Source organism: Pan paniscus, chromosome 5 (assembly GCF_029289425.2).
Source record: "Pan paniscus chromosome 5, NHGRI_mPanPan1-v2.0_pri, whole genome shotgun sequence".
NCBI lineage: Eukaryota > Metazoa > Chordata > Mammalia > Primates > Hominidae > Pan > Pan paniscus.
The window spans coordinates 171,636,288-171,652,457 of record NC_073254.2 but is presented as its reverse complement, the minus strand read 5'-3'; the positions used below and the strand labels follow the sequence as shown (position 1 = coordinate 171,652,457).

General features: G+C 41.1%; 1 protein-coding gene and 1 non-coding gene across 4 annotated transcripts in view; one reads left to right on the top strand and one right to left on the bottom strand.

Moving 5' to 3' along the window:
• Nucleotides 1–7,328: 7,328 nt before the first annotated feature.
• Nucleotides 7,329–16,170, bottom strand: part of CCDC170 (coiled-coil domain containing 170) — a 128,226-nt gene continuing 119,384 nt past the window's right edge. For all 3 annotated transcript variants that reach the window (XM_008963897.4, XM_063605036.1, XM_055114229.2), the window contains 2 exons: nucleotides 12,784–13,020; nucleotides 7,329–10,536 (listed from right to left, as the gene is read on the bottom strand). In XM_008963897.4, coding sequence (XP_008962145.2) covers nucleotides 10,336–10,536; nucleotides 12,784–13,020 — 438 coding nt within the window. In that variant the 3' untranslated portion in view covers nucleotides 7,329–10,335. The remainder of the gene's footprint in view (nucleotides 10,537–12,783; nucleotides 13,021–16,170) is intronic.
• LOC112440191 (U6 spliceosomal RNA) lies at nucleotides 12,584–12,690 on the top strand. The gene has a single exon (XR_003028378.3). It is a non-coding gene; the product is annotated as a U6 spliceosomal RNA (small nuclear RNA).

Below are 16,170 nucleotides of genomic sequence, written 5' to 3'. Positions count from 1 at the left end.
ATGGGCAGCTGAAGGACCCATCAGAAGGTCTCTTTTTTCCAAAAGATAGAAATTACCGTCTTGCTAATAAAGTTTGTGTTGAGGGGTTTTGTTTTGACTTATATTCACCTTGAACAAATAATGAAAGCAACAGAGACATCCTGGAACAGTAGGAAAAGTAGGAGGTGTGAGTCATCCAAAATTGAATGTGAATTCCATGCTTTCACTTTCTAGTTTAATGACCTTGGGTGAATCCCTTTTAATCTCTTTAAGCCTTTCTCCCTCATCTACAAAAAGGAAAATCATAATTTCTTCATTAAGAGCTATTGTAAGGACTACACGAGTGATTGTGTATGGAAATGCTTGGTGTACTATTTGGCACAGATGAAACATGTGTTAAACGTTTCTTTGTTCTGCCTTCTCAATGAGCTTTTCTTTTTTGAAACCAATTACCTTCCAACCAGCACTGCATTAGGAAAAAAGTTCTCATTGAAAGCCCCAGTTATTGGTAAATATAAGCTTTTACCTAAAAGCTCTACATGAAGAAATTAAAGTCTTAACAAACGTTAACAGTGTAATTAACAATTGCTTTTCAAACATGGGGCAGGTGAATGAGTCATGCTTCTCACATTCAATATATACCCCCATGCTCTCAGAATGAATCATTAGTTTTACACCTACATGCAAAACCAGGAACTGGACTAAAGCCAACTAATATTTTTCAGGAGTACAACAGTTGCTTCTAAAGGCACACCATAGTGCATTTGCCATCAAAACTCCCTCGTGGGCTTAATCCATCCTCTAGTAAAAGGTACAAGGTATAGACTGGTCAACATTTCCCTCAGTTTTCCTACTAGGTAGGTGTCAATCCGGTCATTACAACACAGAACTATCACAACGCTCTCATTTACAAACAAATAAACTGCTTGTCCATGGACTAGAAGTTACTTTTGATCCTCAGTTCACTATGCAGTTTATCATATCACTGAGTCCCTTCTGTGAGCAGCCTTGAATTCTTTCTGTCAATTCAGGACAGGGGAAGGAATAGTATAAAATAGTATCGTAGATATCGTGGATTGGCACTCAACATCCATTTCTCCCTTCTTGTTGTGAAGCGTTTTTCCAAACTGCCAGTTATCGTCCATTAGTCCATCACGAAACCAACTTAGTGGGTCAAGACCAGCATTTCTTAATGGAATGAAATAGCATGGAATAGCATAGCACTGCTCAGCATAGACTAGAATTGAAACCATCAGGGTGCCTCAACTGTCTTGTGAATCTTTTATTTCAGGTAGATGTGTATGTGACTGTATGTATGTGTGAGGAAAATGATTCTACAGTAGAATATGTCAGAACTTTTGGAAAACACTCTTCCAGCATGCCGTTCTGTACCTCCATCATTGGGAAGCTGAATGCTATGATTCCAGGAATCCCTTGAGAAAGGATTCCAGATGTGATTTGGATTTAGCCATTAGATGCCCAAGTGTGAGATGTGGACGATGGCAGTGGTCACACCTCTACTGCCACAGCTATTTCTGATGGATGCTCTTGGACTTCTGTGGCATCATTAGCAGAGGATGCAGAATATGGTCACTATTCTGCGGTTCCTGAGAGGCAGGGTAAAAGGCACACATTTTGTGGTCCAGATAGCAGCAGGTGCAGTAGGGTTCTAGAATTAGCAGTAGGAGGGAAGGCACCCTGAAAGTGGTGGCTTCAGGATTAGGGTCGTATCAATGCAATTCTGCATCTACCTAGGCGTAGCAGCAGCAGCTCTCTTGGTGGTTTAGTTCTGTGGTGGGCCTTTGGGAATTTCTGTGGAAAGCTCAACCTCAAGTTCATTTCTTCAGCCCTCACATGATTCTGTAAGCCACCTAGTACCCTATAATAAATCCCTTCTTAGGCCGGGTGAGGTGGCTCATGCCAGCACTTTGGGAGGCTGAGGCAGGTGGGTCATCTGAGGTCAGCAGATTGAGACCAGCCTGACCTGACCAAGATGGTGAAACCCTGTCTCTACTAAAAGTACAAAATTACCTGGGCATAGTGGTGCATGACTGTAATCCCAGCTACTTGGGAGGCTGAGGCAGGAGAATCACGTGAACCTGGGAGGTGGAGGCTGCAGTGAACCGAGATCATGCCATTGCACTCCAGCCTGGGCAACAAGAGCGAAACTCTGTCTCAAAAAAAAATAAAAAATAAAAATAAATAAATCCCTTATTGCTTAAGCCACTAGGAGTAGCACCTATTCTGGTACTGTACCCTGTTGCAATTAACAGGAAAGAAAAAACTAAATATTTTTCTGGTACTCAACATTATACTGGAACTCAGTTATAAATTTCTATTGGATAATTCTGAAAAGAAGCTGAAAACTGAACACAGATATTTTGGGGTTTATTTTGTTGTTTTTGGGTTTTGTGACTCCTCTAGCACCAAGTGATCAAAAAGTACTTATGACTGACAGATTGATAAAACCATATGATGGAAGTCACAAAAATGGCTGAGTATCTTCATAACCAGTTGCAGAGAGAAGGAATGAATCTGTTGTAGGTTTTCTGGAAGACTCTGAGATGGAGATTTGGATGCAGAAGTTTAGTCAAATTGCACACTCAGGAGCTAAACCTGCAAGAAAGTAAAAGAGCAGGATGGGGAGGGACTGGCTGCCCTGACATGCAGTTGCAACAGAGGCCTCCCCAATCTTACAAGAAAGGAGGGGTTTGGAAACTGAGATGACCCTTCAGAGTGGTCCTGCATGGAGGGAAAAGGGCCATGGCTGTGTACCCCTTCACTGGCTAGCCACTGGATGAGAGTTGCCCTTGGAAAGGGTCTGCGACCCAGGATGAGATAGCTCCCTTCGTCCAAGGGCAAGAACTTGGAAGGGACCCAGATGTGGCTTGTCAGAAGTCACTTGCTCTGGGCAGCTAGAGAACAAGTGCTTCAGTCCTACAGCAGGACTGGGGTACACCACGACATCTGCTGCTGAGCACAGACAAGCATTCCTCTTTATCATTTCTTTTTAGCTTCCCAAATGCCTTGGGAAGACATTCACAGTCCTATAGGAAAACTGGAAAGGTGTGTTCTGAGTCTGTAAATGACTTTCAGCATGATAGCAACAACAAAACCCCTCTTCCACTTAGCAATACTCCAGCTACGCGTGATTTTCTGATAGAACATAGTGAGTCTGGAGCCAGAGAGCATGAGTCCAGGCTTTGACCCTATTTTCAATTTCCAGATCAACAGTGGGTGCAATCTCTCCTTTTATATTTATTGTTCGTTACCACTTGAGTAGTGGCTTTTTTTTATACTACCTCTTCCCTACTTTCTGCTCAGTCAAGAATTAACCACAGGATTACCCAAGGGATTGCAGGGAAAATAGCTTTGTGAAATAGAAAGTCCATGGGACCAGGAGTTAGGAAACCTGGAGCCTGTTCTCAGTTCGGCTAATTCATTCATTCTCTCTCGCGCTCTCTCTCTCTTTCTCTTTCTCTTTCTCTCTCTCTCTCTCTCTCTTTCTTTCTTCATTTCCTAGGAATAACCATGCCTGCCCTATCAGAATTATTGTGGAGATCAAAAAAAGTAATGTATGTGAAAACATTGTAGTAAAAGTTATAATACATCTGTAAGCTATTATCATTATTGGTCACCTGCCCACTTTGTAATTACGTAAATTATGCATTGAGAATCCATTCAAATCTCTATACAGATAATGGTTAAAAGTCCTGGTCCATAAAGAGAGGAGGATCCAATCCACCTGAATATTCAAACTCCATTCTATCAGCTGATTCAGTCAGACATTCAACAAATGCTCACCAACTATGGGCCAAGCACTAGACATGTGATAAACAAGCCTACAGGAGGCAGCGTGGCTCGATGTGAATCATGTGGACTTTGAAGTAACACAGAGTAGATTTCTATTTTACCTTAGGTGGCTGTAAGCTTCATTTCTCCGAGTCTCAGGGTTTCTTTGTCCACAAAAGGAGATGCTACTATGAGAAGTTGTTGTAAATAAGCGTTGGTCTAGCTACACACAAGATGCCATGGAAACCCCCAGTTGGGTTACCTACCCCAGCCTTAGGATATCAGAGAAAACCCTCTTGTGCCTTCAAACTGAGTCCCTTGTGTTCTCATCATTCAGCTCTCATTTATAAGTGAGAACATGCAGTGTTTAGTTTTCTGTTTCTGTGTTAGTTTGCTGAGGATGATGGTTTCCAGCTCCACCCACATCCCTGCAAAGGACATGATCTCACTCCTTTTTATGGCTGCATAGTATTCCATGGTGTATATGTACCACATTTTCTTTACCCAGTTTTTCACTGATGGGCATTTGGGTTGATACCATGCCTTTGAAGATAAGCACTTTAAAAGTAACACAGATTTGCTCACAAAAATGAGAACACTGGAAGAATGAAGAAAAAAGCCAAGTTGAACGGATGATGGCATGAATAAAAGGTGAGACCAGAAAGACAGCATATACAGGACACTTCCAAGGGGCTCAACTGGGGAGAAGAAGACAGAGGTAGGGCTCTGAGGAGAAGTTGCTGTGGAGTAGAGAGAGGGATGTCTTTGAGATGAGAGAGATTTGAACATTTTTAAATGCTGATGGAAATAAGTCATTTATGAAGGTGAGGTTGACAACACTGGAAAGAGAGGAAAACAATTGATGGGGCTAAGTTGCTGCGGATGCAAGTGCCCAGGTAGAGAAAATAGCTGAGACAGGGAGAGGCAAGGAGGTAAGGGGGGGTGTGGACACATATAAGGCTGTATTAGGATGTGATATTGAAGGTGTTACCTATAATGGCTTCTATTTACTGGATGAAATAGGAGATGAGATTGTCTGCTGAGGGTGAAGAGGGAAGACACAGAATGAGAGCCTCAAAGGAAAAAAGAATATTTGCAAAAATCATTTTGGAAAATAACAATGAGATGTAACAGGGAAAACAGTGCAGCTTTACCAGTTAGGACAGGAGGCTCAGATAAGATCAAAAACCATGAATTTGGGATGCCACTTAGCTGTGATTTCATGTGATTTTCTCCAGCTTCATTCAGTGGGGCAGGAAAAGCAGCAGAAACATTGATAGTTGGGAGTAATTCAAAGTCGAGGACAGAAGGGCAAGGGAACAACGAGTTAAAGGTGTTAGGAAGAGAATGATTGAAGAAATGAACCTTAATATCTAGGCTGGCTCCAGATGGAACGAGGATGGGCAAGACTGGGAGGGAGAAAATAGGAGGACCAGGGAAACGCAAAGGCTCAAAGGCTCAAAGCACAGCTATTTGGGAGTAAGAGATAAAGGTTTGGGATGGTAAGAGGTTGTAGAGCTTTTTAGTTAAGATTTCAGAGATGCATAAGTTCTAGGTGTTAGTCCTGACAGGCCACGTGTCACAGAAGTGTGTGTGTGTGTGTGTGTGTGTGTGTGTGTGTGTGTGTGTGTGTGTGTCTCACCAGCTGCCCTTCCTTTGGGGAACTTTCCCTCTGTCATTACATGTGGTCCTGGTTGAACAGGTAATCCTAGAGCGTCACCCGACCCCAACCTCACTAACAGTGGTTGGCATGGAATGCAGGCTGGTGAGTGAGTTCATCCACCTGGCTACAGTGATTGGTTCAAGGATACGTATATGACCTGGAAGAGATGATCAGCCTCTCGGCTAATATTTTTGGCATGGACACTTGGAGACAGGGGGTATCTCTTTTTCTCGACTCATGGCGGGTTTTTTTGGTTTTGTTTGTTTGTTTTGTTCTGTTTTGTTGCCCAGAATGGTCTTGAACTCTTGAGCTCAAGCAGTCCGCCCTTCTCAGCCTTCCAAAGTGCTGAGATTACAGGCGTGAGCCACGTGCCTGACCACATGAGTTGTAACAATCATGCAACTGCTTGTGATCATCTCTTCTGGTAGCATGGAGGAACCCATGTGCGGAAGGAAAAAGTCAGGCCAACATGCAAAGACAAGCAAAATCAAGTCAACACGAGAGATGGATAGAAGCAGAAAGAATCCAGACACCAATTCTGAACCCCTGGATCTAACGAAGCTGAAGCTAGACTACCCCTGAATCTTTCAAGCAAGCCCCCAAAATTCTCCTTTCAGCTTAAGGTAGTCTAAATTGGATTACTATAAGCTGCAGTCTAGGATGTGAGTGGCTGAAACAAAAGGAGGTAAAAGTATGGGCACTGAGAAGGCCAAGGAACTAAAGATATAGGCCAGGTGTGGTGGCTCATGCCTGTAATCCTGGCACTTTGGGAGGCCAAGGCAGGCAGATCACCAGGTCAAGAGATCAAGACCATCCTGGCCAACATGGTGAAACTCCATCTCTACTAAAAATACAAAAATTAGCCGGGAATGGTGGCACGTGCCTGTAGTCCCAGTTGCTTGGGAGGCTGAGGCAGGAGAATCACTTGAACCCAGGAGACGGAGGTTGCAGTGAGCCAAGATCGCACCACTGCACTCCAGCCTGGTGACACAGTGAGACTCTGTCTCAAAAAATAAAAAAAAAATAAGGTATGATGTCACATGAGTTGGCTTTATGGGCATTAAAGCTACCCAAGATGAAGGCAGCACCCGGTGGGGGTAGTGAAGACACCTATGAACCACTTGCAAAAGTCTAAAGCAGGGAGAATAGATAGGCTTTTAGTAGGTAACCCCAATGAGGTCTAGAAGAAAGTTATCCATCTATCAGCTAGCAGGAGCCTCAAATGAACCATGTTTTTATACAAAGGCAGAGGAATACGGTATGGAAGCACATAGCGGAAAGAGAAGCATACAGACTCCACTTGCTAATGAGAAGCTAAGTGAAGTGTCCAATAATGTGGATAAAATCACTACTGCATCAACTGGGTGAGACTTTCCAAGCCAAAGGCTACATAACCATGAAATGCTTCCCCAGTTAAAATGAGACTCCATTTCTGAGTCGTAAGTATTATGACAATATCAATAATGTAGATTTCTTTAACAGCTTCAGCCTGCCACCCCTGGACCTTGAATCACTTGCTGTTCACCTGTAAAACAGACTGTAAGGTAAAACTGGAAATTTTAGATAGGTCAAGCTTAAATTGTTTTCCCTAAATGAGATGTTTTTATGCATCGATTTAGATGTCTCAGACAGTGACCAGAATAATAACCTCAGTGCAAAATCACTATCACTCAAGTGTATTTGACAGAAGAGTTAGTATTAAATATTTTAAAGCCTTATGTAAAAATCATATCAACCTAGTGCATTTTATTGGACAGCATAAAATATACATGGATATCATAGAAGAACAAAATCTAACCTAAAAATTCAAAGCTGGCCTGCCAACTCTGGAATGATTGCCATAAAGGGAAATCCAACAACCAACTGGCATTTTAACAAAGAAGAAAATGGCTTTATTAAAAGTTTTCAATTTGTCCAAATGACAAACACTTAATGTGTATATGGACTGTATACATGTACAGAATTTATTGTTCCCATTTCATATACCCCTTTCATTAGAAGTCCCTAAAGATCATATTCAAACATTTTTCATATTTCTGAGTATGTTAAAGATCACTGTAGATCATTCTGTGTATGTTAAAGATCACTAGAGTCACACAGTGGAAATATTATATAAACATATATTTGGATAAATGGAATGTAATTTCATGTAATAAACAGAAATTACAATACTAACCACTATGGATCATTTTTAGTCTCTTACATGAATCCTGATATAAAATTAATGATATCAAATCAAAAATGAAAAAAAAATTTCATGTTTTTAAAATATTATTTAAAATATCTTTGAATAGCGTAGAAAATAAATTTCCCAAGAAACTAACTCAAGTTTATTAAAGATTATATTTGGAAAATGAAAACAAAGAGAATGTACAAAAACAATCTCCACTCTCATACACCCACATCCACCCATAACTGCATTTATAGGGGCATGATTCAGGGTGGGGCAGAGCCACTCAAGCTCCGAGAGCCTCCAGAGACCCAGTGAAGTCACTTCCTCCACTCAAGGTGATTTTCGATCCAAAACAGCAGACACTACTACGTCTTTGGAGCATGTGAAAAGGGGTTGGTGGGGAAAACTGCAGGCCTCCCCTAGAGGAAATTCAAGACTGCCTGTCCTGCCTCTGGCCAGCCTAGTGACCTCAGCCAGGGCTGCGCAGGTGTGTTTACTCACATGCAAAATGCTACTTATACTGTCCTTGCACATGAAGGAGATAGCTAGGCAGGGATGCCCGCTCCACAAGCAAAGCCTGGTCACTCTCCCTCTGTGTGGTCTGTCATCCAACCAACAGGTGTCAAATTCATTCGCTTTCCTTTAGGTTTTTCTGTTTCTTTCTTTCTTTCTTTCTTCTTCTTTTTTTTTTTTTTGGAATCATCCATTCTACATTTATTGGTAGTTTTCCTAAAAGAAGATCTTCACTATTTTTTCCCATTTTATCACTTATTGTCTGTAGCACTGTGGATTCTCAGATTTTTAGTTATTTAAAGTATAACAATCAGTGCATTTGTCAAGCTTAAAAAATTAAAAATATTTTAATATAATCTAGGACTTAGTCCACATTCAAATTTTTACAATTATTGCAAGAATATTTTGTGCTTTTTTTCATTCAAACCAAGATCCAATCTAGTTTTGACCCTTGCAATTGATTGTTTCATCTCTTTAATTTCTTTTAGTCTAGAAGAAAGAAGCCAATAATTTGCTTATTATGACTCTGACTTTTTGTTGTTGTTGTTTTCTGAGACAAGGTCTCTCTCTGTTGCCCAGGCTGGAGTGCAGTAGCGCGATCTCGGCTCATTGCAACCTCCGCCTCCCAGGTTCAAGCAATTCTCGTGTCTCAGCCTCTCGAGTAGCTGGGATTACAGGCACATGCCAACATACCGGGCTTAGTTTTGTATTTTTTGTAGAGACGGGGTTTTGCCATGTTGGCCAGGCTGACTTTGACTTTTTGATGACTCACGAACGGTTGGTTGTATATTTTTCATTTTCTCCTAATGTTCGGGTGCACCAGATTTATTTCTTTCCCTTTCCTTTAATTTCATGCTAGAGCTTCTTTTAAGGACAATAAAAAAATACATCTTATATGATAGAAATAAGATAAATTGTCCAAAAGAGTAACACATTTTTCTCAGTGAAGTTAAGAATATGATTCCCTGAAAAATTTGTAAAATAGAAATTTAAATGGAAAACAGAAAGTGACAGGAATTCATAATAAAATCCTGATCTTAAAAAGGTACCATTGCTGTGGGTGTATTGGATATATTGGTGAATAAGACTGTATAGGATTTCTTCATCTTATAGGGTTGGGCTCCAAATAAAGCTTTCCATTTTAAAGGACTGAGGCCAGCCCTGCTGAAACATTAACAATTACCACCAGATATAATCTGGTAGCAACATTTAGAACAGGCAAGTTTCTTACAGGACCTGAGACCTATGTAAGTTTGATCCAAATGAATTAGGTATATTGCTTTTGCTTTTTGAAGAAATCATATAGCTTACACTTGTAAATCTGTCATTTCTGGACATTAACTTTTTTTTTTTTTTTTTTCTGAGATGTAGTTTCACTCTGTCGCCCAGGCTGGAGTGCAGTGGCACAATCTTGGCTCACCGCAGCCTCCGTCTCCTGGGTTCAAGCGCTTCTCCTGCTGAGTAGTTGGGATTACAGGCACGCACCACCACACCTGGCTTATTTTTGTATTTTTAGTAGAAACAGGGTCTCACTATGTTAGCCAGGCTGGTCTTAAACTCCTGACCTCAAATGATATGCCTGCCTTGGCCTCCCAAAGTGCTGGGATTACAGGCATGAACCACTATGACCAGCCCGGACATTAACTCTCGATGGCAGGGTTATTGTCCTTCCTCTATGCAAACAATTCCCACCAGCATCACAGAGATTCAGGAGAAACAGATTCTGCGTAGCAGGAGAAGAGGCATGGCCTTTGAGGCAGGGCCAATGAGTTGTCCATCCTGGTCCCACCACTACCCAACTGCAACCTTGGATAGGTAACTTTATGTCTGAGCCCCAGAAAGGTTGTAAATTAAAAATGTCACAGCTTCTCCACATGGTTATTGTGAGAACTAAATTGGCTAGTAAAGCCCCTGACTTAAAATAGATACCTCCCAATGTTATCTCCCACTCCCATTTCCCAATCTAACTCATGCAATCTGGTGGAATTCTTCTGGATCCTAAAATGCTAGTAAATGAAATAATAGGCGTTTTTAATGCTGAACGTTTATCTAAGGCTGACACTTTTGAGATCGTTTTTGCAAGTGATGCATTCTCACTATATCATCAAAGCATAAAATATTCACAAACTGATCAAATCTCAAAGACATGAGGAATTTGTGAAATTGGGAATTGTGTCCCATGTCTTATGGCCACCTCTCTCAAGAGATACAGTGTTCAATGAAGAAGCTGTAAATGGCCTTGTGGGTGCCTCTCTTGCCCAGTAGTCACATCTTTGAGGCAGGCACAGGTAACAAAGTGATGCTGATGTGAATGGATCAATCTTTCAAGACACTTGATGATTTCATAATCAGGAAGAGCAAGGCTGGTCACGTTCAAGCCTAGCATCTGCGACACCACCTCCCTGAAGTCTGCCAGCTGCAATATCAAACAGAAACTCATTAACTGGGAGAACAAAATGTATCAACTACTGCTGAGCCAAATGCAACAAACAAAAAACCTGTAGAAAACCCAGGTTTGCACGAGGTAGGGAAATTATCTACTCTCTTCCTAGTTCTCTCACTTATAAAATACCAGATTCCAGATAAGTCACATCAACTGCCAACCTTCAGAGATTTCACAATCACTTTTCTGATGAGCCAACTGATGTGGTATTGGCTACTAAGTCAAGAATCCAAGTTAAGTAACCATGAATGAGACCCAGACCTCACTAAGCCTTCATTTTCTCATCTCCAGGTTGGGATTAACCATACACCTACGTCGAAGGGCTGCCCTGAAATTCAGATCACATGAAATGGTGACTGTGTGTGTGCTCTGCATACTAGGAAGAACTAAACAAATGTTGGTGGGGTTGTGTCCACGGATGGTAAACATGCTTTGGGATTTTAGCTGGCTGATAACCTCTTACACTAAAAAAAAAAAAAAAAAAAAAAAAAAAAAAGAACAAACAGCAAGAAAGTATAAGCTAATGAAAACAGGAGGACTTCTAAATTACTATCAAGTCATGTCACACAGATCGCCATTTCACAAGCCATATTCCATGGGACTGCTCTGGGACTTCTATTTGTCCATTGAAGAAAGAAAAGTAGGGGCTGGGGACAATGGTTGAAATATGCCTCATACCCCTTCAGATTCTCATAGGCTGGTTTCTGTGGTTCTAGGTTAATGCAAAAGCAGATAAATCAGGGCATCTGGCCAACACCTCATTAAAGGCACCCCCCATTTTAGAAAAGGGATGATCCAAACTGAATACAGTTACATCCAAGAGAATGCCACCCAAACAGTCCCACCCCAGGCTCATTTGCTCTGCAACCCGCTTCCCTTGCAGAGTCCAATTTGGGAATGGTTTTTAGCTATTACAGTTTGAATTTTATGACCCCTCAAAATTCTTATGTTGAACTCTAATGACCAATGTGAAGCTATTAGGAGGTGGGGCCTTTGGTGGGTGATTAGATCATGAGGGTGGAGCCCTCATGAATAAGATTAGTGCCCTTATAAAAGAGGCCCCAGAGAGCTGCCTTGCTCCTTCCACCATGTGAGGACACAGCAAGAAGGGGCTGACTCTGAACCAGGAAGCTGTGCTCAGCAGACACCTTGATCTTGGACTTCTCAGCCTCCAGAACTGTGAGAAAGAGATTTCTATTATTTATAAGCCACCCAGTAGATGGTACTTTGTTATAGCAGCCTGAAGGGACTAAGACACCGACCTAGTCTCCCTGATGAAAAAGTTTCTCTCAGACTTCTACCCTTTCCAAGGTGGCCAAAACTTTTCATTCCGAAGAAGTTTCCTTTCTGAGAACGCTCATTGTGTCGTTTGGCTTTCCCCGTCTCTGCTTGACATATGAACCAAAACAGAGGCAGCCAAAGCAGGGAAAAAAAAATCCTAGGATCAGAGTCCACTCTATGCCCTTTTGAGCTTCAAAAGGAGAAAGAGACAAAAGCCAAAAGCAATGGAGGTCAAGCTGCCCGGTACATGTTTCTTTACGCCTGACCTCCTGATGGACTCACTAGATAAAATGCTCCTTCTTGTAGCCAGCAAGCAAATGAGTACTTTTTTATGGCTTACATCTGTGCCTGGTCGGCCATCAAGTCTGGGTGCCACTGTTTGAGATTTGGGGCTGTTTCCTGCAACTGATCTCTGCTACAGATAAGGCTTCCCTCCTGAGGCCAAAGCCCTGGTTAACGTTAAGAGCTCTATGATGATGCAAACTTCAGAGGCGATCACCTAACATAACAAAAACCTCCCCAGAACCAGAACCTGTTTTTTCACCAAAACCCTTCCGCTGCTTGAATAAGAATGTCTTTTCCTTTCCTACAATTTGTGCCATGGAAATGTGAATAATTTTTCTTAGCGGGGTAAATCATAGTGGTTACTTGAATGCCAAAAAGATGCTGGAGGGGCAGGTGGATATGTTGAAAAGATATAGAAAGCTTTGTAAACTGCTTTTGAATAAATATGTGACTAGTTCTCGCTTCGGGAGCACATGTGTTAAGATTGGAATGATACAGAGAAAATTAGCACGGCCCTCGTAAAACGATGACATACAAATTCATGAAACAGTCCAAACTTTTTAAAAAAGAAATGCATGAATAAGTATTAATATCAAGCTCTTGAATTGTCCTGTCATTTCCTAAACAAGGTTTCATCACCAGATTTAGACCCACCTGCTTTTCTCTCTTTTCTGCTTCTTCCAGAGATTTTTTTAGTGTCTTCATTTCACTGGTTACCACTTCTATCATGTGTCTGGCCCTTTCTTTATTCTCCTTAGCCTCATGTTCTGTGGTATCCAGTTCTGACTTGACAGACATGAGCTTTTTCTCAGCTTTCTCCTTCATCTTCTCCAGTTGGTCTCTGGATTTGTTTAGATCTTCAATGGCTTTAGTCTGTTCCAAAGTTTTAATCTAGAAAGTCAAGAGAATGCTGATAACTCCTTTTGTATTTAGTGAGGAAAACTGTATAAACATGACAAATCAGAAGTCAATGGAATTCACTTCATACCCTCTTTATGAATAAAGAATGGAGTTCATCCCAAACAGTTAGAGATTTTGCTAAGCATATGTGCTGGACAAACATGTCTTAAGACACTTACAGCTAAAAACAACACATTAGAGTACCCTTATTTGAAAAATCAATGAGATAAAACTGTAGACAGCATAATTCTGGGGTCAGATTTTAAAATTAAGCCTGCTGGTATGTGCACACACACTCTATGAGGTCCATAAGCAAAAGCACCTTCAACTTTCTGCCCTGACCAATGGGACATTGCTGGTATATAAACATTAGGAAGAGCAAAATGTCCCCTCTTCTAATGCTGTATCCCATGAGAGCCCCAACTTAAATCCACCTCAGCAAGTCTTCACAACTGCTGTGAGGAAAATATAGATGGGCAGTTTTTCAGAAGCGTCTTCTAACTTTACCAGTGAGTCTGGGAGGTGAACAGCTGCAACTGTGGGGAGGAGTGGTGTCTTCCTCTGAGAAGCTGTCCCAAGATCTTAAAGCCAAAACACACAGTATGCTGGAGGGTGAGGCACATTCTCCGTATTAGCTTATTACTTAAGATTAGGCCAGAGTTACTTACAAAAAGAGTTTAAGGCCAGATGTGGTGGCTCATGCCTATTATCCCAGCCGGCCAGATCACCTGAGGTCAGGAGTTCGAGATCAGCCTGGCCAACATGGTGAAACACCATCTCTACTAACAAAAAAAAAAAAAAAAAAAAATACAAAAGTTAGCCAGCCATGGTGGCAGGCACCTGTAATCCCAGCTACTCGGGAGGCTGAGGCAGGAGAATCACTTGAACCCAGGAGGCAGAGGTTGCAGTGAGTCAAGATTGCGCCATTGCACTCCAGCCTGGGCAACAGAGCGAGACTCAGTCTCAAGAAAAAAAAAATGAATGAAATTCTGACACATACTACAACTACAACATGGATGAGCCTTGAAAACATGCTAAGTAAAATAAGCCAGACACAAAAGGACTAATATTTTATAATTCCACTTATATGAAGTACGTAGAATAGGCTAATTCATAGGAATTGTATGTAAGATAGAAGTCACCAGGGGCTGGGGAAGAGGAGAAATGAGAGCTATTGTCTGATGGGCACAAAGTTTCAGTCTGAGATGATAGAAAAATTCTAGATGTGGATAGTGATAATGGTTACACAACACTGTGAATGTACTTAACACCATGGAATTGTACACTTAATAATGGGTAAAATGATATATATTATGTTATTTTTATTTTACCACAATAAAAAAAAGAATTTGAAGCAACTTCACACAGACACAAATTGTTTTCACTGATCATTAAAAATATCAAAGGATGGCTAAAATAAAAAAGACAGACAATCACAAGTGTTAGCAAGGATGTGAGGAAGCTAGAACTCTCATACACTACTGGTAGGAATGTAAAATGATGTGGCTACTGTGGAAAATAGTTTGCCAGTTTTTAAAATATTAAACATAGAATTACCACATGACCCAGCAATTCCATTCCTAGGCGTATGGGCAAGAGAACTGAAAACTTATGCCCACACAGAAACTGTACACAAATGTTCATAGAAGCATTATTCGTAATCACCAAAAAGTAGAAACAACCTAAATGCCATCAGCTGGCAAATGGAAAAACAAAATGTGGTATAGCCATACAATGGAATATCATTCAGCAGTAAAAAAGAATAGAGTACTGGGACATGCTACCACATAGGTAAACCTTGAAAACATCATGCTAAGGGAAAGAAGCCAATTGCAAAAAAACACATATTCTATTATCCCATTTATATGAAAGATCCAGAAAAGGCCAGGGGCTAGTAGGAGGACAGAATGGGGAGCAACCACTTATGGGTACAGGGTTTCTCTTGGAGGGGATGAAAATGTTTTGAAATATGATAGTGGTGCCATTTGCTATATATGTGCATATACTAAAAATCACTAAATTGTACACTTTTTTTGAGACAGGGTCTTGCTCTGTCACCCAGGCTGGAGTGCAGTGGCACAATCTCAGCTCACTGCAACCTCTGCTTTCTGGTTTCGAGCAATTCTTGTGCCTCAGCTTCCCCAGTAGCTGGGATTACAGGTGTGTGCCACCATGCCCGCTAATTTTTGTATTTTTAGTGGAGATATGGTATTGCCATGCTGGCCAGGCTGGTCTTGGACCCCTGGCCTCAAGTGATCCTCTCGCCTCAGCCTCCCAAACTGTTGGGAATACAGTGCACCCGGCCTAAATTGTACACTTTTAAAAAGTGAATTTTATGGTATATCAACTGTATCTTAATAAAAGTCTTATTTGAAAGTGCATTTACAAGGAAGCTCTTTAAAAGGATCAAAATAAATTAACCTGAAATAAATAAATAAACATATCAGTAAGGAATGAATAGACAAAGAGCAAACAAAGACCAGTACAGCTCTGAATTTAGTCCTGCGCTTCCTGACAATTGAGGTAAACTGTTCAGGTATATTCTCAAAGAAAAAGCATTATTTTGTGTTTTCGTTTTGTGGTTAGATCATTAAAAAAAAACAAGTAAGAAAGTAACAGAATAAAAGACACCAAATAATAAGTATTTGCTGTTTTCTTCCTTCCCTCCCATCCCTTCTTTCCTAAGAAGAAAAGATGTTTTCTTGATGCATCTACTTTTATCTAATTGCTTCTAGGGTAGAATTTGGGTAAAGGGGGAGATTGTCAGGAAGGAAGCAAGCCAGGGAGGCTAAATTGACCTACACGGTAAAGAGCTGAGAGAGAAGTGGGGAGAAAAATGAAGTCTATGCTAACTAGGCTGCAGGAAAGCCTTCCTGACGAAACCTAGAATCATGCAAGAGGGAACTGTGAGAAGGCATTGGTGTTGTGCAGCACTGTAATGAGAGAGAAAGGGGAATGAGAATGTTGCTGCCCCAGTGAATGAATTTCTTTGTATTTTTTTTACTGATGATAATAAAACAAACAACTGTCATTTAGTTGCTCGACTCCTGATTATGTATTGCTGAAGGGCTTTGAGATGACTATGACTTACGTTGATGACATGTGGAGACTACTGTCAGAGATTGAAATCTCTCCCTACGG